The 24530-nt window shown below is 42.5% G+C and overlaps 1 protein-coding gene across 1 annotated transcript; it reads left to right on the top strand.

The window, feature by feature from the left end:
* Positions 1-803: 803 nt before the first annotated feature.
* Fcf1 (FCF1 rRNA-processing protein) lies at positions 804-12912 on the top strand. The gene is made up of 8 exons (XM_032908143.1): positions 804-850; positions 1144-1211; positions 2374-2445; positions 3517-3665; positions 6805-6877; positions 9838-9925; positions 11868-11962; positions 12780-12912. The coding sequence occupies exons 1-8, from the start codon at positions 848-850 to the stop codon at positions 12826-12828; spliced, it is 597 nt and encodes a 198-aa protein (XP_032764034.1). The 5' UTR covers positions 804-847; the 3' UTR covers positions 12829-12912.
* The last annotated feature ends 11618 nt before the right edge of the window (positions 12913-24530 follow it).

The raw sequence follows: 24530 nt of genomic DNA on the forward strand, positions 1-24530 counted from the left end.
AAGCAAAAAAGCGGAGGTGGGGATCTGGGGTGCTTCCAGGTTCGGTAAGACAGACTCTCTTTTTTTAAAAAGTGGATAGTAAGATAAAGACAACCAGCTTCTTCTGGCTTCTGCTCTGAATTTCTGCTCTGATGTATCTGCACGCTCGAGTGTACACACACACACACACACACACACACACACACACACACACACAGAGAGAGAGAGAGAGAGAGAGAGAGAGAGAGACAGAGAGACAGAGACAGAGACAGAGACAGAGACGGAGGGAGGGAGGGAGAAGGGTATTTATTGAGGGGTGTCCTCAAGCGCTATTACAGTCCTCTCTTCCGGAAGAATCGTACACTGAGCCTCACGAAATACCATGCCGGCGACGAAAACCAATCAATAACCAGAGCCTCGAGGCTGAACTACAGAACCCTGATGTGCCAGAGGAAAACCAGAATGTACTATCAAACTATGGGGTAGCCCAGGATTCCCAACCCCTCTGCCCTCCTCCCTTCTTCTCTCGCTCGCCTTGGCAACTCTGTTGCCTGAGAGTCGGCTGGACTCTGCCTCCGGCTGGGGCGTGAAGAGAAACGTTACCCGAACTGGAGCTGCTGCGTGGCCAAGTCCTAGTTCCGGGGTCCGAGGAAGTAGCCGCTTCATCCAGTACAAAACCTACCCTCCACCCGCCCCCCAGAAAAACCCCCAGTGTAGATCTTCGCCAGCGTTAAGAGCCGGCTCCGAGCTTTTCCGTTTCCCAAAGTAGCTTCCGCCTCCGGGTTGGCCTTTGCCGGAAAGAGCTTGTAGATGACGTAAAGTGTCGTGCTGTGAACGATTCCGGAAGAAACAGGAGTGCGTCGAGAACATGGTGAGGAGAGTGGGAGAACTTTGTCAGAGAGATTTGGGGAGCAAATGGGAGCCCTTGGCCAGATATAGACTAGGCGCTTCCTTGTTTGTTTGTTTGTTTGTTTGTTTGTTTGTCTGTTTGTTTGTTAGTTATTTTAATTCCAGTCTGGTCTTAGTTCGAAGGGACCTATGTTTTAGGGATTAGGGAGAGGGACAGGGTGCTGTTTGGGGAAAGGAGAAGGGGGAAGGAAAATAGAAGAAGAGAACTTGAAAGGATGTTTCCAGCTCTTTTAATTCGAAAACTTCTGTTTCAAGGGGAAGCAAAAGAAAACAAGGAAATATGCGACTATGAAGCGAATGCTTAGTCTCAGAGATGAGCGACTGTGAGTGGTCAGAACCAACTGGTTTCTTAAACTGATCAGAAATACAGGAGTAACGATGGGCTAAGTAGAAACATTTGATGTTTTTGTTTTGCTTATTATGTCTTGGGTCTGTGTTGCATGGAATTGTAGTCACACGTTTGGTGGGGTAGGGGATGGTATCATTGTGGAAAAGCCGGAGAGGTCATACCATGCTTGTCTCCAGTTTCCAGTTCCTACCACCCAAGTTTAAAAGGGAGTGGTCATTAAAACCTTCAGAATAATTATTCTCAGTTTCTGATGTGGGTTTCTATTTTATATCTTTTAGGAGTAATGTCCCACTGATAACTTCCTTGTGTTAAATCTTCATTTTCTATGTGTGTTATGTTTCAGGCCTTTATAAAGAATGTGGAGAAACTTTCCTACAAAACTTGTGATTTGAGTCCTTTTTAATTTGGTTTGGTTTTTGTTGTTGTTGTTTATTGAGTCTCACTAAGTAGCCTTAGCTATCCTGGAACTTGCTATGTAGACCAGACCTCAAACTCATAGAGCTCTGTCTGCCTGTCCTTCCCTGGTGCTAGGAGGGCCACCATGCCTAGCTTAGGTATTCAGAAGTCTTCAGCAAGTTAATACCAACCTCTTCACAGCCTCTTAGAAGTGGATTTTTTATTAGCATTTATTGTACATAACAAATTTCATCATACCACTTTTCAAGTGGGTATAATATACTTTGAGTATAATCAACCCCCATTTATACCAAGAAAAAAGTTAATAATTAGAATTATTTACTCATTAACAACATTTTGGGTTTATTGGCCTTATTGATTAATTTTATATCTTCAGGCTTCTTCTTGCTGCATTGACTTGTTCTGAAAGTGTATGTCAATATAAACATCACAAAGTCCAAAACTGAATTTCTTTGGTAGCAGAGAGAGAATGGAACTTGAGGTGATGGAGATTGAACCTAGGGCTTCACACAGGCTAGGCCAGCGCTCTACCACCGAGAGACATCTCTAACAAGCTTGAAGCTTACAAATGAAAATTTAAGGTTGGGGATTTAGCTCAATGGTAGAGCACTTGCCTAGCAAGCTCAAGGCCCTGGGTTCGGTCCCCAGCGCCGAAAAAAAAAAGAAAATTTAACTTCGTCATTTCTCTCCTCTCTGGATTTGCTTTTTTTTTTTTTCAGTAAAGAAAAGGATAGGTTGAAGCCTAAAAAGAAAGAAAAGAAAGATCCTAGTGCGCTGAAGGAAAGAGAAGTGTGAGTATAAAAAACGTCAACTTTCCCCCCTCCCACTCAGGGATCCTAGAGCAGCATTGTTGAGATCCCAGGCTTTCCTTGACTCCTGCGCATGGCTGAGTAAAAGTGGCATCCAGGTGCACATTCCGGTTTCAGTGCTTTGAGGTTTTGAATCCCATTGAGCAGTAAACTTTCCCTGAAGGCACTAGGAACAACCTTTTTTTTTTCTTTTCAAACAATCTTTTAAAGTAAATAATTTCCATTGTTTGCCACACAACAAAATGTCACAAAAGAGAGACTATGTTGCCACAAGTCGGTGAGGTTATATATTCTGGATGAAGGTCATTCCTTTAAAGTAAGTGCCTTTAACTTCTGGGGGGGAAGAATCACCATGTGATTCTCTTCCTGCTCTCATTCACAGAGTCTGTGTTGTCACAGCAGGTGCTGGTTCAGGAACATGGTGGCATGGGTTTTTAAATGAGTAATGGGCTCCGCTATATAGTCCTAATGCTAGACGGTCTGTTTACATTCCATCCATTTTAGGAGTTTGAGAATGGCAGTGTGCTGTAGCATTGATTTTAATCCTGATAACTAGATTCTTTCTGTGCCCCAAGACCAGACTCCTGATCGAGGAAGAACTAGGTTTGGAATAATTGTGTTTTTAAAGTTGTGTCAGAGCTTTCCAGTGGACCGGAAAATAGCATGCTGTTAACTTTCCTTTTTAAAGATTTTTTAAGTTATGTGTATGTGTGGACATGCGTATGTCTGTGTGTAGACATGAGTTCAGGTGTCTCTGGAGGCTAGAGGTGTGGCACCTTCCAAAGCTGGAATTACAGGCAGTAATGGACACTCAAGGTCAGTGCTAAGAACTGAATGTGGGTGCTCTGAGAGAGCAGTAGTACGTGCTTTTAACTGCTGAGCCATTCACTCTGCCTCTTCCCTGCCTTATTTTAAACTCTTACTGGCAATGAACAAGGGGAAAAGACATTTATCTGTAGCAAACTTTCCCAGATACCTCCGTTTTCATTTTGTTAGCATCAAAATTAGCAGTGTGAACTTTAGCCTGTGATCGTATTTCCTTTCTCCCTTCAGCCCCCAGCATCCTTCCTGCTTGTTCTTCCAGTATAATACACAGCTGGGTCCACCTTACCACATCCTGGTGGATACCAACTTCATCAACTTTTCCATTAAAGCCAAACTGGACTTAGTGCAGTCAATGATGGACTGTCTGTACGCCAAGTGTGAGTATCGTGCTGTTATATTTCTGTGACATCTGTACAAAACAATCATATTTGTCCAAATACATTAAAAGAGGAAAGCAAAGATCCCAGTAAATGACTAATGGCCATTTAGCTTCCAGTATACCTAGCAATGGCGGTTTTCAATACGCTGAGATCTAATGCATACTTGACCAGGAGTAATTAAAGTCTCCCAATTTAGAAAGCCGTGCTTTCATCTCATTAGAGATGTCAGTTCTGAGCCTGGGTTTTAAAATTCTGAACAAATGAAAATCTGTTTTTCATATATACATTTCTATTAAGCAGGATACATTCTCAATTCCAATCTACTATAAGAAAGCTAAATAAAAACTACCTCCACTTATGGCGACAGAGCCAGAAATCAAATAATAAGGCGGTTCTCCCATTTATTCAGTTAGAATTCATTTGTATTACAAATGAGGTAGTTTATGCCTCAGTGTGCAGAGTTCCCTTGTTTATTTGGGTATCCCCTCCTGTGTAATCATGAGTGAGAAACAGAAAACTTAAGCTGTGTCTGAGAGAATGCTTCCTAATAGTTATGCATGTTACATTTTTGGGTTAGGGAGGTGGCTCAGTGGTTTAGTAGTGGAGTGCTTTCTAATGTGTGAGAAGCCCTGAGGTTAGTTCCCAGCACTGCAAAACAACAGTAACAACAACAAGGAAAAGATCTGCTGTACTGTGTGATGGGTTCCCAATCATGGGTTATTGCTCTGTTAAAGGTACAAATGACATTCAGAGTGGCACTTTGCCATATAGACTAAATTACTGTAATCAAAGGGAAATCTTACACCTCTAGCACATGTGATGTCCCAAATCTAATACCCAGTACCACACACACTTGAAGTACAAAGCCAGAGAAACCTAGGGCTAAAAGATAAGACATAAGACAGGAATGGGAACTGGAAATACAGCTCAGTATAACATTGAGTGATGTGCAGACGATCCCTAGATGTTCTCCAGCACTGCCCCACCACACACCAAAAAAATCCTAGGCCTCCTGAGAACCATACTAAATCCTCTCTACCTGTGGTTTATAAATGAAATTTAAAAGTGAATGCACCCAGGTGACTCACATCTGTCTTCAGTATGGTTGACAGATAGTTTTCAAGTCTATGTTGAGATATGCTATTCAGCAAAAATGGTTCTCTCAGAAATAAAAGTGCTGCAGGCGGCAGTTATGGTGATGGAGAGGTGGCTTGGGAGTTAAGGAGCACTTATTAGTCTCGAAGACGACCTGGGCTCAGTTCCCAGCACTCACATGGTGGCTCACAACTGTCTGTAACTCCAGTTCCAGAGCATCCGATGTTCCCGTTCACCTCCAGAGGCACCAGGCACATACATGATTGCACATATATGCAGGCAAAACATATATGCAGGCAAAACATTAAATAAATATTTTAAGAGGATAGTTTTAAAAAATACACTGGGCTAACAAGATGGTTCATCTTGTAAAAGCTCTTTGCAGCAAGCCTCCTGAGTGTGAGTGCAGGAGCTCAGGTTTTGGAGGAGAGAACAGACTCATACAAGTCAATTTCTTTTTTTTTTTTTTTTTTTTTTTTTTTTTGGAGCTGGGGACCAACCCAGGGGCCTTGCGCTTGCTAGGCAAGCGCTCTACCACTGAGCCAAATCCCCAACCCCATACAAGTCAATTTCTAACCTTCATTCATGCAACAACAACACATGGTCCCAACTCCCCCAAGAAATAAATGAATATAATGTAAAAATTTTAAATGCACACTGATGCTTTTGAAAGACGGGAAAAACTGAAAATACATCTAAGCAAGAAGAGAATGGGGGTTGGGGATTTGGCTCAGTGGTAGAGCGCTTACCTAGGAAGCACAAGGTCCTGGGTTCAGTCCCCAGTCCCAGGGAAAAAAAAAAAAAGAAGAGAATGGAGATACTAGGTCAGTGAAGTTAGATAGCTATGGAACCAGAAGGCAGTGTGTGCTTGAAGAAGGCTGACTTCATAGCCATGACAGCGAGAGTGTAAGGACCTACAGTGAAGTAGGACATAGGCAGGCTCAAGAGTCCCAGTTCCTTCTGTTGCCACACCCCACAGTGGGTGGTGCTCCTATTTTTCCTGTCCCTAAGTGACATTAGTCCAGTTCTGTCTCTAGATTTGCCTATTCTGGACATTTCATAAAAATGGAACCACCTCTTACTTGGTTTTCTTGCATTCAGCTTGATGTTGTTTAGAGCCACTTAAAGCACCATTTGTTTGTGATGATGACTAGAGATCACATTTTAGTTCCCTGTTCTTGGTTTTTGCACTCAATAATATGCCTTCAACACTTTGCCTTGTCTGTTTATATATGGGCCTCATCCCTTTACCTTTCATAGTATTCTGTTGTTTAAACATATACTTTTGTTTGTCTTTTGGGGAGACTTTTGTCACTGTTTTGAGACAGGATCTCATGTAGCCCATGCTGGCCTAGAATTTATTGTGTAGCTTAAGGATGACCTTAAACTATTGAACCTTTAGCCTCTACTCCCAAATGCTCAGATTACAGTTGTACATCACTCCCACCTCCCACCACCCCTATGGGCTGAGGATTGAACACAGGACCTCCTGAATACTAGGCAAGCACTGTACCACTGAGCTATGTCCCCAGCCCCTTTTACTTTTTGTTTTGAGACAGGGTCTCACCAAACTGCCCAAGATGGCCTTGATCTATTTCTGGCCCATGCTGGTCTAAGACTTTCAATCCTCCTTTATCAGCATCTGGAGTATGTAAGGTTACAAGCCTTTGTCACTGTACCCAGTTCTCATAGGTTTTTGTTTTTTTAATTATTGTTTTTGTGCATTGATGTTTTTCCTGCATCCAAGTCTGTGTAAGGGTCTCAGATTCTCTGGAACTGGAGTTACAGACAGTTGTAAGCTGCCATGTGGTTGCTGGGAATTGAACTCAGGTCCTCTGGAAGAGCAGCCAGTGCTCTTAACCTCTGAGCCATCTCTCCACCCCCATTTCTTTTAGTTCTTACTAGTAATTTCAGTGAACTTAATCTGCTGTCATTGCAGAAGTCTACATAATTTTTACAGACTGAACAAAATATAGTTCAGAGAATATCTTTACAAGCTCTCTTACTAATTTCTATGCTATGTTTTGTTTGTTCCTTGCAGGTATCCCTTGTATAACCGATTGTGTAATGGCTGAAATTGAGAAATTAGGACAGAAGTATCGTGTGGCACTAAGGTAAGAAGGACTTGGTCTAGATTTACTGTACTTTGGTATACTACAGATACTTTTGGAATATCTCATCTCTTTGCTGTGATGGTTTGTATATTTTTAGCTTAGGGAATGGCATTATTAGGAGGTGTAGCCTTGTTGGAATATGTGACTTAGGACTTGGAAAGCCATAGAATGTTTTAAGTGGGGGCTTAACGGGCCATCCTAGTAGGAATATGGAAGACTTCATTGCTTGATTTGAATTGTTCAGACCCTGCCCAAGAGGTTTCAGAGAAAAATTTCAGTATGTGGCTTAGAGACTGTTTTTGAGGTATTTTGGTGAAGAATGTGGCTTCTTCTTGCCCTTGTCTGAAGAGTCTACCTGAAGCTAAGTTAAAGAGATTTATATTAATTGCATTGACAAAGGAAGTCGCAAAAAAATCCCAGCAGAGACCTGTTCTCTGGTTAAATCTCATGAAGAGCATTTTGAACAAGTACAACAAGCTTAGAAAGGAAAAATATAAAATATATGATTAGAGTTTTAAAGGGGCACCAGGAAGTGAATTGGAGCCGAATCCAGTGCTCTTGGAGATAGCAGATTAAGGGAGTGGGACTTTGGGGCAAGATCATACCCAGGTAAATTTAGATCCATGCATGGTAGTACACTCCTTTATTAATCTCAGGAGATAAAGCCAAGCAGATCTCTGAATGCAAGGCCAGCCTGAGACAGAGCAAGTTCTAGATAAAGAAAAGCTTAAGTTCAGGCATGGAGGTACACAACTTTAATCTCAGGAGACAGGCATGTAGATCCCTGAGTCGAAGGTCAGGCTATGGAGCAAGTTCCAGGACAGCCAAGCTCAGGCAGTGAAGGAGTTAGAAAACAGAAAGATGGAGATTATGTAATAGATCAAGGGGGCAGTCCATGTTCCAGCCCCAGCAAGCAGCAGAACTCAGCAGCTTTGGACATGTGACTCTGGCTTTAGAGTTCAGAAGGGACTACTGGGACAATTGATGCTGGTTAACTGGAGCTAAGAAATTAGTGGTGATTAAGAAGAGACCAGCATCACTGAGGTGAAATCTTCCTGGAAGTGTTTTCTGAGAGCACAAAGAGGCTGTGTTCCAGAGATAGCTGAGGTTGTACCTCAGCTGCAGCTGGACTTGATAATGTGTGAGAGTCACCCAGGTGGTACTGATTTTGAAGACATGAAGGTGTCATGAAGAGCATCTGAGGCTTGGCACTTTGAGAGGCCATTGAAGGCCTTAGTTGTAGTTGACAGCTCAGGATTGAAGGGGTCGTGCAACGGAGTTGAGGCTTGGCACCATGAAGAGAGCCTATGAGAGGCTATTGGTGAAGCCTGGTTGCAGTGGAAGACCCCAGCATATTGGAGATGCCGGTACCATGGGATGGTCACCAAGAACAGCAACGGCAATGGACTGGATCAACCTGAGCTTAGAGTGCTACAGAGGGCAGAGCTGGAAAAGTGATGCCAGCCCTTTGGAGGAGCCCAGGATATTTGAGATGCCAGTCCAGGGCTATCTGCTGAGGAAAGCTGATAACAGGAAGTAGAACTAGCCCAGGAGAAAGGAGTTTGTTTCAGTCAACAAAGATGAAAAAGGAGTGGAGACCTGAAGACCACTTTGATGTTAGACATGGAGTTGTTTGGAGTTTGCCCAGCTGGTTTTCTGTCTTGCCTTGGGGATTACAGTTAAGTGATTGGATGGATCTCAGAAGAGGCTCTGAACTTTGGACTTTTAACATTGTTGAGACTGCTTTAGATTATGGGCACTTTGGAAATCGGACTAAATGTATTTTGCATTGTGCTATGTTTGGGTATGGCTCCCATAGACTCATATTTGAACAAGTCTATGAGGGCCAGGGAGTGGAATGTAATGATTTGTACGTGCTTGGCTCAGAGAATGCCACCATTAGAATATGTGGCCTTGTTGGAGTAGGTGTGTCACTGTGGTTGTGAGCTTAAGATCCTCACCCTAGCTGCCTGGAAGTCAGTCTTCCACTAGCAGCCTTCAGATGAAGATGTAGAACTCCCATCTCTGCCTGCCTGGATGCTGCCATGCTCCCACCTTGATGATAATGAACTGAACCTCTGAACCTATAAGACAGCCTAATTAAATGCTGTCCTTTATAAGACTTGCCTTGGTCATGGTGTCTGTTCACAGCAGTAAAACCCTAACTAAGACACTAACCAAAGATTTCCTGGCAAATTAGTTTAAATTAAATTTTTTAAAATAATGAAGAGTCTGGAGAGATGGCCAAGCAGCTAAAGCTAAGAACATCTGCTGCTTTCCAGAGGGGCTGAGCTCAGCTCCTCCTAGCCATGGCCACGTTAGGCAATTCACAGCTGCCTAACTCCTCCGCATTCATACTGTTTGTACTCACACAAGAGTGACAGCTGAAAGGAATAGTGAACTAGAAAGTGTCAGGAAGACCCGTCTCCATCTTCTCTGGATCCTACACACTTCACTGACCTGCGTTTCAGTGGGTTAGCAAGGTCCTCTTAGGATCATACATTCAGTATCTTTTTGTAATCAGACAGACACAGAAATGTTTTAGCTTTTATGTTGCTGGTTGGCTATGCCATAGAGACCATCCTTATGCCTGTCTTGCAGTATAGTTGTGTAAGACAACTTCCAAAAATGTTTAAGATGGATTTGATTTTCATTGCTGGGCTTCTCTTAACTCTAGGTTTGAGCAACTTAATATCTGAATCTCCTTCCCCTTTTGTAAAATAGAAACATAAGAACTTGAGAGTTTGGTGCTGAGTAAATGAGCCCTAGTGCTATCCACCTATGGGCTTGATGCCCTTCCTTATGAAAGTATGGAAAATGGTCTTCCAGGGCGAGAACATGCCTTGTAATCCCACGTAGAGTACGTGAACCATGTTACTTTTGCTTTGCTGGTTGGACAGACAAAATTTTCAGGTTGCTTGAATGTTTTCTTTAATCCACTTTTATTGTGAATCTTGCAGAATCGCCAAAGATCCCCGATTTGACCGATTGCCATGCACACACAAAGGAACCTATGCTGATGACTGCCTGGTGCAGAGGGTAACTCAGGTATCGTCGTAACTTTTCAGATGTTTACCCTGTGCAGAGGTGGTGCTTCAGGGTTAAGAGCACTAGCTGTGCTTGCTGAAGACCCAGATTCAGATGCCAACACTCACAGGAGGTGACTCACAACCTCCCATAATTCCTCTTCCAATGCCGCCTTCTGGTGCACACATATACTGAATACACACAAACACTCCAGTGTGCATATAAATAAATAAACCTTATGGAAAAAAAGGCACAGGCCGGGTGAGGTAACACATGTTTTTTATCCTACATCTCAGAGGCAAAGACAGGTGGACCTCTATAAGTTCAAGTTCAACCTGCCCTACCTGGCTACCAGCTACACAGTGCATCCCAAAACAAGGGATACCAATTATTACCTTCTGAATTTCAAGCTCAGTAAAGTATCTAGGATTTATATATGTATTTATATACATATATATACTTCTTATGGAGTGATATAGTGTATATATATTATAGAGTATATATAACAGTTGTTCATAAATAGCAGAGATACCATTTACTTGAACAAATCAGATTTTAAAAATTGTGTGCTAACCATAATAGGAAGAGCATGTGTTTGGGAAGGAAGTTTGGTTTCAAATCTCAGCTTCTTGCCTATTTGTAGGAAGACACAAACCAGTCCTTTTGAGTTCAAAGAGAGCCTCTGCTACATAGTGAGTTCCAGGCAAGCCAGTGCTACACAGTGAGATCCTGCCTTGGAAAACACAAAAACAATCCTAACGTCTGTATTAACCTAGTATATGATTTGGGCAGTGACTAGGTCTTTTTTTTTTTTTTTTTTTTTGGTTCTTTTTTTTCTCCGGAGCTGGGGACCAACCCAGGGCCTTGGCGCTTCCTAGGCAAGCGCTCTACCACTGAGCTAAATCCCCCAACCCCAGTGACTAGGTCTTTATTCCACAAATCCTCTGTAATGTGTTTAAATGTGTTCATGTAGCTATAACACATCACATCCTAACCTCTCCTCTCCCTGTGGATCTTAAGTAAGGTTCCATTTCCATCCCATGCAGGAATGGTTTTCCTCCCCAACATACCTAACTCAGAAATGTTTTCTCAGTTAAGTCTTACAATATCCCAGGGTGCTACCACATACATACCCTGGGTTAATTCCTTTTTGAATTCTTCCACTCTGAACTGCTCACCAAACAAGACAAGACTCACATAAGAACTGTTCTCAGGATGGAGTTGTAGCCAGTGGTAGAGTGCTGCCTAGTGTGTACCAGGCTTGGGTTCAGTCTCCAGCCACAGCAATGGGGAGAGAGGTGGAGAGGGGAGAAAAAGAAGAAAGAAGGGGGAGAAAAGAGCCTCGTCCTTACAAACAAACAAAAAAGAACGGAGAGAGGAAAAGCACTTGCTAAGGATGGCTATCTTCATTTAATAAGAGTCTGCCCTTTAGCAATGTGATCTATATATGTGGCCACGTCATAGCTGCCACCACGGAGGTAAATGTTCTATAAAATCAATGGAGATTTGTATATGAAGTAAACTATAGCAAAATAGTTAAGGTTAAGCCTAACTCAGGTTTTGAATCATAGAGATCCTTTTCCTGGTGAGGGGCTGCCCACTTACGTCACTAAAGAACTTCAGAGTACACTAAGCCACACAAGGAGAGGAAGGAAGGTCTGTGCCCACCAATCTAGGCATTTGCATGTAGTCGTGGGAACATTCTCCCACAACTAAGGGATTGTCTGCCTTAACTAAGCAGTCCTTCCCAGGCATGAGACAGAAGAAAGTTAGAAGCTTGTGAACGCTTCCTACCTTCCTTCCCTCAAGGCTCGTAAAACCACACTGAAGCCAGGCAGCTTATGTGTTTTATTCTATAAATCTCTTAGGTCTCTGTAGTTAGTGTGAAAATGAGAGGCTGCTCAGTGGTTGTGTGCATAGACTGTCTGAGTCGGTTGTCAACACCAGTGGGCTTCTCTTTCAGCACAAGTGTTACATTGTGGCCACAGTTGACCGTGACCTCAAACGAAGAATCCGGAAGATCCCTGGTGTCCCAATCATGTACCTTTCTAACCACAGGTGAGAAGTTGCTATTGGAAAGGGATTAGAGGCTCATAGTTAGTCATCAGATATAGTGAGAGCAGGTTATAAAGTTATAGAGGATTTCAAAGAAATGACACTATCGTGTCTACATTTGAAGTTGAAGGAATGAGATAAAATAGCAAGAAGAGGGGAGAAGACAAAGATAGGATTTAGAATGAAGCAAAAATCAATTTGTTACAGTAAGATTATTAGAAATGCATCTGTTGCTTTATACAAAGCATTATTTTAAGTCAAGCTCATCCTTTTGGGTAGAAACATCCTTTTTTAAAGATTTTTTAGGAGGAGCTTGACTCTCAGCATGGAATAAAACTGGGCAGAGTAGAACACATATATTCCCAACACGGAAGACCAGAATCAAGATCATTCTTGCTGCCCAGTGCATTTGAGGTCAGTTCAGATAGAGAGGGGGTTGGGGCAGTAGTCTTTATTAACCCCTTATCTGGGAGAGGCCAAGAAACAAAACTCTTCTTTATCCTTCTTGGATGTCTGGTGTCTACCATATAAGAACTTCTATGCCAGCGTTTCCATTTGGGGAGCACACGGTATATAGATAAAATACAGGCTGACCCAGGCTTACCTGGATGACAAGTCCTAGTTGCCCTTTACTAATGCTGTGGCTTTGAAGGACAAAGGTAATACAGTCAACGTTTTGGTATGGACCACTCATTGTTGGGTCTCTCTGAAAAAGTTTCCTCTGACTTTGAGAAGATTTGAGAGTAACTGGTGGAGTGACTCAGAATGGCTTTGTACCATACCTCCTCTCATAACGGTGTCTGCTTTCCTTCCTGGTCAGATACAACATCGAGCGGATGCCAGATGATTATGGAGCCCCTCGCTTCTAATTCTCACTCCGCAGAATCTGCCTGCTGTTCTTGGACCAGCTTTCTCTCATCAATTAATTAAACACTTTCTGATTTTTAAAGATGCTATATTGTCTCAATTTTTAAAAATAGCTGCTTCTTTTTTAAACAATTATATTTTTTAATGTATATATATGTACCTGTTAGGACCAGAGGCCTCAGATCCCCTTGGAGCTGAAGTTACAGGCAGTAAGGTACCTGAAGTGGACGCTGAGAACAACTACTGAGCCCATCTGCATCTTTTATAAATCAGATGCTCCAGTGCCTGTTCACATAATTTGATTTACTTAGCAAACTTTTAAATATTATCAAAACAACAGTGTTAGGGTCAAGTATCAGGGGCAAGTTGAGGACAAGGGTTTGGTTTTGATTTGTTTTTTAAAGAAGCCTAGTATGATAGCATATACCTTTAATCTTAGCACTAGGAAGGCAGAGGCAGGTAGATCTCTGTGGGTTCAAGGCTAGCCTGGTCTATATAGTAAGGTCTGAGATAGCTAGGACTTCATAGCAAGGCCCTGTCTCAAAACAAAAAAAAAATTGTTCTTGTTGCTGTTATTTACTTCATTCTGTTAGAAAGGGAAAAAAGGATGTTTGCAGTAGTAATTTCAGAGTTTTGTTGATACTTAGTTTGCCTTTGATTTCTAAACATTATCTCATATTTGCCACACTGGCCTCAAACTCCCTGTGTACCTGAATATTATCCTTGAATCTGGATCCTCCTGATTCTACCTCCTCAACATTGGGATTATAGGCATACACCACCACACTGAAACACAGGGAGCAGATCGAGCAGAAGCACGGTGACGTGAACAGTACAGTGGAGTGACATGAATGTTGTTGGGCAGCTCATATAACTGCCAGAGAGATTTTATGACTAGGTGTGGGGAGATGGGAAAATGAAACACATACCTGGCTACCCACCCCAGATAGGGAGCCTAAAACAGACCAAAGTGTGGATAACAGCAAAGGCCAACTTGGTGAAATTGAGTTCTGTTGGAGTGAGTTACAAGAACATGGGTGAGACACTGGGCAGTGGCAGCTCACACCTTAGATCCCAGAACTCAGAAGCCAAGGCAGATGGATCTTTGAGTTCAAAGCCAGCCTGGTCTACTAAGTGAGCTTCAGGACAGCCAGAGCTACACAGAGAACCCCTGCTTTCAAAACCAAAACAACAAGAATATGGGTGAGAAGTTAGAGGAGCAGAGATGACTCAAAGACAGCTGCATCACCAAGGCTCATCCCAGCATGGCTGACAGGTCACAAAAGCTGGGAACGCACACGCACAGCCTGCAGGCAGCTCAGCAGGTTGGAGAGGGTCCTAGGCGCTTCAGTTGGTCTGAGCTCTTTTAAGTAGTTCAGCTAGTTTCTACTTTGGTTTTGTTTGGTTTGTTTTGGTTTGTTTTTTTTTGTTGTTGTTGTTTTGGGGTTTTTTTGTTTGTTTGTTTTTTCAGGACAGGGTTTCTCTGTGTAGTCCTGGCTATTCTGGAATTCACTCTGTAGACCAGGAATCTTATTCCATACATTCTCTAGGTCTCAGGAAATTAGAATATAGTAAGCCACTCAATGTTTCTAGCTTATACAATTTTCAAAAATCACAACTATCACACACACACACACACACAAACAGGTATGTGTATAAACAGTCATAGTGGTGCACGCCGTTAGTCCCACTACTTCGGAGGCAGAGGCAGGCAGATCTCTGAGTATGCCTGGTCTACAAATTGAGTCCTAGGACAGGCAGGGCTACACAGAGAAACCTTGTCTTGAAAAACCTAATTCTCTTTTGAGACAAGGTCGAATACGTTCCAGTCTGCCATCAGATTTGCTGTATGTCCAAGTAGGGATTTGAACTCCTGACCCTTTTACCTTGCCTTCTACACATTGGGATTGTGGGCATGCTTCACCCTAACCAGTTTTGTGGGTACTGGGAATCAGATAGCTTCATTCATGCTAGGCAAGCATTAACTAAGCCATATTATAGTTCTTTAAGGCTTAGGGGTTTCTTTTTGCTTGAGTTTTTGTTTTTGAAACAGGTTCTCTATGTAGTCCTGGCTGTCCTGGAACTCACTGTGTAGATGAGGCTGGCCTTGAACTCAGAGAGCTCCACCTGCCTCTGCCTCCCAAGTGCTGGGACATGTGCCACCATACCTGGCAATTTTGTCTACTTCTGTAATGTGTTACATTAGTATAATAAACATCCATTAGAACTGAAATCACTGTGCACTTCTGTGGGAGAGCATTGAACAGCAGTATGTTATGTTCCTCATTGCTCTGAACAAGTAACTGACAAGAAGAAAGAGGTTTGTTTTAGCTTACAGTTTGAGGCAGTTAGGGGAGGATGACAGAAAAGGCTACTGAGGAAATTACCAAAAAAATACAACTTTTGAGCCACTGCTTTCCATCTATGTTGGCCCCATAGGCTCATGGCCACCTCATAATGCAAAATGTATTCAGTCCAATGTCAGACGTCTCCATAGTCTCTAACAGTTTCAATATTGCTTAATAGTCCATGTCCCTTCAGACTAAAGGCAATCTCTTAAATGGATCTCTTTCTTTCTTTTTTTTTTTTTTTTTTTTTTTTGAGCTGGGGACCAACCCAGGGCCTTGCATGCTTCCCCAAGCAAGCGCTCTAACCACTGAGCTAAATCCCCAACCCTAAATGGATCTCTTAAATGGCGTTTTGATAACATCAAAAGCAACTTCCACAGTTCCATATATAATGACAAAGTGAACATTCCATTCCATAAGGAAAAAACAAAACAGGTATTACAAGGAAAGATTGGACCAACACAAGACCAAAAGCCAGGAGAGAGAAACACCAATTTTTGCAGCTCCATGTTTAAATTCTGAGATTTGTGATGGAATCTTCTGGGTCCCAGTGTCGTTGAATGCCCCCTCCTTCCCAGCTCTGTCCCCAGTGTCTCCATACATGGGCTAGCTCCACTCTTTAAATGCAGCCTTCCTCAGTGGATTCCTGTGGTCCTGGCATATCTATCATCCTGTTTTGTGTTGGCTTGTGTTTTGTCACCTTGGGACAAGCTAGAGTCATCGGGAAAGTGGGAACCTCAACTGAAAAAAAAAATGCCCCCAGCAAATTGGCTTTCTGGGAAAGCCACAGGCAGCAAACCTGTAAGCTATACTCCTCTGTGACTACTTCAGTTCCTGCTTCTAGCTTCCTGCCCTGCCTGTGCTTCCGTGATGGACTGTTTTGGAAGTGTAAGCTGAAATAACCCTTTTCCTTCTTAAGTTGCTTTCGGTCAAGGCGTTTGAAACAGCAGTGGAGCCCCTGATGAAGAAGGCCGTCACTGCTTCACCTCTCCAGCTTTACACACGGCCTCAGACCTCCTACACATTGCTTGATCTCTGGCTTTCTCAAACTGTGGTACAAAACTGTAACTTCTCCAATCCTGTATCCTTCATGCCTGAAAATCTACCAAGTGGACAATATTGCCAAGTTCTACTAGCAGTTCGTGATAGAGCCTGTCCTATTGGGCAAGGAACTAGCTTCTGAGCGCCGTCCCTGCGCAAACACTTCCCAAGGCAGTTTTTCCCTCAGGAGTAGTGGGCGCCCCTCAGTGCATTCTCAGTTTAGGCTGTTTCCTTCTGAATGAGTTTTCACTTGTATAAAATGTAGCTTTTGATGAGTGGAGTCCTGTGTTCAGGAAAGCTTTCAATTTGTTCCAACTCAATGAATCCATTTTCTCTTTAATGGTGATAATCTATTTAACAATTTCCTATGCTTTCAAACCTGCTTGTCTTTAAATTTTTATTTATTTATTATATATAAGTATACTGTAGCTGTCTTCAGACACACCAGAAGAGGGCTTCAGATTTCATTTTTGATGGTTGTGAGCCACCATGTGGTTGCTGGGATTTGAACTCAGGACCTCTAGGAAGAACAGTCAGTGCTCTTAACCACTGCGCCATCTCTCCAGCCCAAACCTGCCTACCTTTAAGACTGAATTTAAACTTTTTCCATGCCAAGCTGCACTGTATCCTTCAGGTCTGGTAAACAGTAGCTAGGCTGCAGCCTGAGTGCTGCCTCCACTAAGCAAACGGGCCTGCTGCCTGTGACTGCATCCTTAATGCTATCAGCACACAAGCAGAGTACAGCCAGGTCAGTGAGTACTGGTGGCACACACCTTTAATCTCAGCACTCAGAGGCAGGTGGATCTCTGAGTCTGAGGCTAGCCCATTCTACAGAGCAAGATCCTGGACAGCCAGAGCTACACAGAGAAACAAACAAAGCCAGACTGTTACAAGAATGGGCTCGCCTGGCTCCTAACAATCTTGTTCCTCTTTGAAACCTCATGAGTCTGGCCTCCATTTTGTTTTCCTTGGCATTCTGGTCCTCCAGAACCCCAACAAAACCCCAAAAAAAGTTCATTAAGCTCTGCTTACAGCTTTCAAGAGCTTTTCTAGGCTAAAGTTGTTTTTTTTTTTTTTTTTTTGGTTCTTTTTTTCGGAGCTGGGGACCGAACCCAGGGCCTTGCACTTCCTAGGCAAGCGCTCTACCACTGAGCTAAATCCCCAACCCCTAGGCTAAAGTTTTAAATTATTCTACAACCCTCTTACAAACCAGTTCCAAAACATAATTGAGTTTATCACTGCCAATTTTCTAATTAGTTACATGCCCTGTTGCTGTGACAAGATGTACCTTAAGGGAAGAAAACTTTGTTTCAACTAACAATATATTACTGTGGTGAAGGCATGATAGCAGGAAGCTGAGGAAGCTGGCTGGTCAACAGGAAGGGAAGCAGAGTATGGTGGCTCTGGATACACAGCTCAGTTTCTCTTTGTATCCAGTCAGACATTTCTGCCCATAGAATGGTATAACCCTCCTGTAGGGTAGATCCTACACACCTCAATTTACCTGGTTTAGAAACTCTCACAGAACTAATCCCAAATTGACAAACAAGGTTAGTCGTCAAAAACACAAACGAAAGTACAGGAATCATGTGTACTCTAGCTAAGGGGTTGTTTTCAGACTGAACTACTTTGTAACTAACATACCCAAAGACAAAGCTGTTGTGGTTTGCCCTGGAATTATCTGTATTTTGATGCTAATTCCACTGCCCCAAGGACAGCTGCCTAGTCAGTACTCAGGACTCAGGTGACTTCACCAGAACCTTCTCCCCATTGAATTTGTAAAATACAGGTGAGGGGCAGGTACAAAATAGGAGGAGGCCTGTCATTGGAGGAGAAGGAAGGATGGGTGGGAGAGAAGTTTGAAGGAAGAGGAGGAGACTGGAACGGAAAGGAGGAGAGGAGAGGGAGAGAGACAAGCCGTGGCAGGACAATATGGCGGGTGACGTTAAGATTCTATGCTGTACCTTTACAGGTGGTTACAAATGTCCTTAAGGGATGGATGGCACCAGGCTTTGTATGTTTAGGTGGGCAATTATATCTTACCAATTGGGTCAAAGATTATTGTGTTGTGTGTTCTTTTATGTGATGATTTGAGTGTAGCAAAGTGTACAGCAGCAGGAGACACTGGGCCGCTGAGGAGTTGGGATATGTTTCTGCCAAGATATCTAGCAGATATCTTGGGGCACTGCAGTGCCGGACCTAGCAGGGTAAAAGATAACCTTACTTTTTTTTAAATTTTTTATATTTTTACAACACAAAGCAAATATTTAGCTGGGCATGACGACACACATCTACAGTCTTCCAGAACCTGAGAGGTAGAGACAGGAAGATCAGAAATTCAGGGTCATCTTTGATGACATAGCAAATTCCAGGTCAGCCTGGGATACATGAATCCTTGTCTCAACAAACAAAATGGGGCAGGAGGTTAAAAAAGAGGGGTCTTCGTGACCCCCCTCATCACTATTTGTGTTAGTCAGCATTGTCCCAGAGACAGAATAAATTGATTGTGTGTGTATGCACCATATTAATATAAGAACTCCTGTTTGTTGTGGGAAGATTTGGTGCTGCCTTAGGGTTTTACTGCTGGGAGCAGACACCATAACCAAAGCAACTCTCTTAAGGACAACATTTAATTGGGGCTGGTGTACCGGTTTAGAGGTTCAGTCCAAAATCATCAAGGTGGGAGCATGGCAGCTTCCAGGCAGGCATGGTGTAGGAGGAACTGAGAGTTCTACATCTTCATCTGAAGGCCACTAGGAGAAGACAAGTTTCCAGGCAGCTAGATTTAAGCCTGTCCCCACAATGACACACCTCCAACAAGGTCACACTTCTTAATAGTGCCACTCCCTGGGCCAAGCATATACAAACCAACAAATTCCATTCCCTGGTCCCCACAGGATTGTTCAAACACATTAGTCTATAGGAGGCCATACCAACTTCCACAGTCCCCATAGTCTATAGGAGCCTCAACAATATTAAAAGTCCAAAGTTCAAAGCCTCTCCTTAGATTCATACAATCACTTAACTGTAATTTCCAAAACAAGACAGGAAACCAGTTGGGCAAACTCTAAACTCTGCATCTCCATGTCTGATGTCAAAGTAGTCTTCAGTTCTCCAACTCCTTTTTCATCTTTGTTGTTTGCAACAAACTTCTTTCTCCTGGGTTGATTCCACTCCCTGTTGGCAGCTTTCCTCAGCAGATAGCTTATGGACTGGCATCTTGAACATCTTGGAGTCTCTAAGACATCTTTAACATTACAGCTTCTTGTTCCAATGTCCGGGATTCACACATAATCTGCGCTCCTCCAAGGTCTGTGGCACTTCTCCAGTTCTGCCCTCTGTAGCACTCTAAGCTCAGGTTGATCCATTATTCCACTGCTGCTGCTGTTCTTGGTGGTCATCCCGTGGTACTGGCATTTCCAATACATTGGGGTCTTCCACTGCAACCAAGCTTCACCAATAGTTTTTCATAGGCTCTCTTCATGATGCCAAGCCTCAACTCGTTTGTATGACCCCTTCAGTTCTGGGTCATCAACTGCAACTAGGGCTGCACCTTCACCAGTGGCCTTCCATGGCCTCTTACAGTGCCAGGCCTCAGCTGCTCTTCATAACCCCTTCATGCCTTCAAAACCAGTACCACCTGGGTGACTCTCACACGTTACCAAGTACAGCTGCAGCATGAGGTACAACCTTAGCTATTTCTGGAACACAGTTTCTTTGTGCTCTCAGAAAACACTTCTCAGAAGTGTTTCAGAGTTCACCTCAGTGATGCTGGTCTCTTCTTAATCACGGCTAATTTCTTAGCTCCAGCCAGTCAGCATCAATTGTCCCAGTAGTCTCTGCTATTCTTGACTCTAAAGCCAGAGCCACATGGCCAAATTCTGCTTTCTGTGGCTGGAACCAGCTTTCTGTTTTCCAACTTTGTGATGGTTTGTATATGCTTAGCCCAGGGAGTGGCACTATTAGAAGGTGTGGTCCTGTTAGAATAGGTGTGACCCTGTTGGAGAAGGTGTGTTACTGTGGGTGTGGGTTATAAGACCCTCATCCTAGCTGCCTGGAAGCCAGTATTCTGCTAGCAGCCTTCAGATAAAGATGTAGAACTCTCAGTTTCTCCTACACCATGTCTGCCTGGACGCTGCCATGCTCCCACCTTGATGATAATGAACTGAACCTTTGACCCTGTAAGCCATTCACAATTAAATATTGTCCTTTATAAGACTCGCCTTGGTCATGGTGTCTGTTCAGAGCAGTAAAACCCTAACTAAAAAAACTCCCTCACTAACTCCTGTCTAAGCTTGGCTGTCTTGGAACTTGCTCTGTAGATTGAATTTAAACTCAGAGATCTATATGGCTCTGTCTCCTGGGATTAAATGTATGTACCACCATGCCTAGATTTAAGTTTTTCTTCACCTAAAACTTGCTCTGCCACAGGCTGGCCTTGAACTCAGAGATCTACTTGGCTTTGTCTCCTGAAATTAAAGGTGTGTAGCACCATGCCTGGACCTAAACTTAGCTGAATGAGATCTTGACCCAAGGTCCATCTCCTTTAATCTATTATCTCCTAGAACATAGGATTCAGCTCCATTCTACTTCCTGGTGCCCTTTCAATACTTGAACCATATATTTTGTATTTTTTTCTTTCTCAGCTTGCTATGTTTGTTCAAAATGTTCTTCATGAGACTTAACCAGAGAAAAAAGTTTCTTGAGCTTTTTTGAGACTTTCTTTGTTGCAACTAATATAAATCTTTTTAACCTTAGCCTCAAGCAATCTCTTTAGACAGTGGCAAAGAGCAGCCATGTTCTTCATCAAAACATCACAAAAACAGTCTCTTGGCTACATATTAAAGTTCTTTTCTATTGAAATCTCTTGGGCCAGCAGGCCTACATAGTTCAAATGACCCTCAGCACCACTGTCTTCCATATTCATACTATGTTGTCCCATTTTACCCCACTTAAATCATTTCGTGGTTTTCCACATCCAAAGTGCCAAAATGCACTCTTTCAAATAAAAGCATGGTCAGGCCTATCATAGAAATACCCCACTCCTAGTACCAAGTTCTGTCTTAGGGTTTTACTGTTGTAAACAGATACCACCATGACCAAGGCAACTCTAATAAGGACAACATTTAATTGGGGATGGCTTATAGGTTTAATGGTTCAATCCAGTATCATCAAGGTGGGAGCATGGCAGCATCCAGGCAGGCACGGTACAGGAGGAGCTGAGAGTTCTACATCTTCATCTGCAGGCAGCTAGAAGACTAACTTCCAGGCAGCTAGTCCACAGTGACACACCTACTCCAACAAGACCACACCTCTTAATAGTGCCATTCCCTGGGCCAAGCATATATAAACTATCACAAGTGGTAACTCTTCTTCAGTTTGATTTCACCTATAACTATCCTATTTCCAAATATGGACATACTCTAGCATATTGGAATTACAACTTCTATATGTCTTTTTAGGTACTACAAAATTCAACTCATCTCAAATGTGATTATCATGGATATCTGCTCTTGGTCTTAGTGAGAAAACTAAACTATTCACCATTGAGCCGGGGGGGGGGGTAGGTTTTGATCGTGTTTGTTTTGGTTTTGGTTTTTGATTTTGGTTAGACTCCCAAGGGCTGAGATTACAAGTATGTGCTTTCACACCAGCATCTAGCTGTTTATTTAATACTCTATTAAATTAAAAACGTTCTCTATTTTTTGTTTGCTAAATGTATTAGCCTTCTGTTGCTGTGACAAATCCTAGAGATAAATCAATTTAGCTTGGCAGTGGTGGCCCACACCTTTAGTGCCCACATTCCAGGAACGAGTGGACAGAAATCTGAATTTAAAGCCAGCCTGATCTACAAAGCAAGTTCCATGACAGCCAAGGTTACAAAGAGAAACCCTGTCTCAAACACACACACACACACACACACACACACACACACACACACACACACACACAGAGAGAGAGAGAGAGAGAGAGAGAGAGAGAGATAAACTTACAGGGTATAAACATTTATTTTGACTCAGAATTTCAGAGGTTTCTGCCCATGGAACTGCTGCTTGGGCCTGTGGCATTTGGACATCAGGAGTGTGTTGTCTGGAGTAATTTCTTCCCCAATAAGCCCGTATAAAAAACACACAACCTGGTTATGATATTTAGAAGCTATATGCCTAGACTGAGCAGATCTATCACTGTACTTATCTGTTCCCCAGCTATGAGACTCCTTGTTCCTTGCGGCTTCTCCAGGCCTTTCTCTTCCTCAGTTTCCAGACCTCCCATCCCACCTTTCCCCTCCACTGCCTTATCATCACCTCCAGCCTTTATTTGACCAAACAGCATGGGAAGAAGTTTCCATGAGAATTCTTGAGTTCATGAACCACTCCTTGTTGGGGGCAGCCTCTCTTGAGGAAGCAGAATTAACATCCAAATGCAAACAGCACCAGGACAACCCACAGCATTTCCCCCCTTTAATCCAATAAAAGGCTCTTTTCTCTCAGATATAAATTGAGCATAAACATAACAATTATGTAAGTTATAAAGTATGATATACAATTAATATCTAGTCCATCAGTTTGTTAATTAAAGTACTCTACCACCTATCCTAACTAGAGCTTAAAATTCTATTCCTGAGTTATGTTCTGATTTTAGCTTGTATCACCATCTGAAAACCATCCTTTCAACTCTATATATCTCTCAATGCTAAACAACTTAAGTTTGCTTATGAGAGTATAAGTAGTCTTCAACCCTGTCAGAAATCTGAGAACAAATCAAATATTACCTGAGTATACAGGAAGCAAAATACATAACTTTTAAAAGTTAAATGAATTGTAGAGACAGCTGATTACCTCAACAGCCCCTAATTTCTTATAACCTTGGAGCACCTGTCCAGCCTTCTGACCCAGGACCACCTGGCAGACCTTATGTGAAGCAGGAAATACGAAGGACTAGCTTACCCTGTATTGGCAGAGCTTAGCAGTCGACTATCCCATATCTGTTTGTCCATTTTGGACAGTATTTAGTCTGCAGATGATATAGGCAATTTCTGCCCAGTGCCTACCTTGCCACGATGAGCAACCTCACCTGGATGCTCAATATCTTCTTTGAACCATGAAGAGGGTGCTGTGTGGAGCAGACATGCCTCTAGGCAAATTTTCTTTTGAAGACTCTCTATCTATGTAAAGAATCTCTGAATTGTTAACCTCAACTACTCTTAACCATTTCTTTTATTTTTTTTATTGGTTATTTTATTTACATTTCAAATGCTATCCCCCTTTCCCAGTTTCCCCTCTGCTAACCTCCTATCCCCTTCTGCTCTCCCTACTCTTAGCCATTTCTATTTGAGTAAATGGAAACACTTTATAATTAGATCAGAATCTAACATTACTATACGTTTACTATCTGGCCTTTAACTTGTGCTACGGAATCGTCCTAAACAGTCTGTAAGAGCAGCTATTAGAAGGACTGGGTCAAAGCCTTGTATTCTTAAATGATTTGCATAGGCCCATCTAAGAGAAACAATATTAATTTCAATTTTTGTATCAATATAAGAAATTCGTACTAATGAAAACCTTAAATCTGTATTGATTTATAAATTTTGTACCTATGCCTTTTTAAAACCCTGAGATGCATGCAGACTGCTTTCAATGTTCAGTCTTTGGTCAGAAAGAGTTTACAGTTGAATATATCCTTATTCATTGAAAAATATAAATATGGAAAAATAAATAATTTAGAAGACAAAAAAAAAATAAATTTTGTACCAATGTAAAAATTGTAACTATGTGGCAGAGGAGACACGTTCATTGTAGCAACCAAGAAGCAAAGAAAAAGGGTCCCAGTCTTCCCTTGTAGATGTAACAGAGGATGACCTTTGACTCCTGATCCTTCTGCTCCCATTTCCAGACGGCTGTGAAAGTATTGCAGGTGTGTGCAACACGCAGTTTTATGTGATGCTGAGGCACAGAACCCAGGATCTCACGCATGGTAGACAAGCACTCCACTAACTCAAGTACATCTCAAAGTGTTGTGCAGCAGTGTCCTCTGGGATTGAAACATTCCATCTCTCAGGAAAACTCCTTCAGACACAAAGTAAACAGCAAGTCCTTGAAACTGACCAGATTTCACTAGGCTCCTCCCTCCCAACAGAAAAAAAGACAAAAACAAAACCAAAAAAACCACCAAAGACTTCCTAGAATCACTCTCAGACAAGCCAGGACAAAGCTGGGCCACAAAGAAGACTCAGACAAGAGAAACAGCCTGAAAAAAAGCAGAAACCAGGTCACCTCACAGGAAGAGATATAAACAAGTGTTGGAGGTTGACCCTC

Source organism: Rattus rattus, chromosome 7 (genome assembly GCF_011064425.1).
Source record: "Rattus rattus isolate New Zealand chromosome 7, Rrattus_CSIRO_v1, whole genome shotgun sequence".
Taxonomy (NCBI): Eukaryota; Metazoa; Chordata; class Mammalia; order Rodentia; family Muridae; genus Rattus; species Rattus rattus.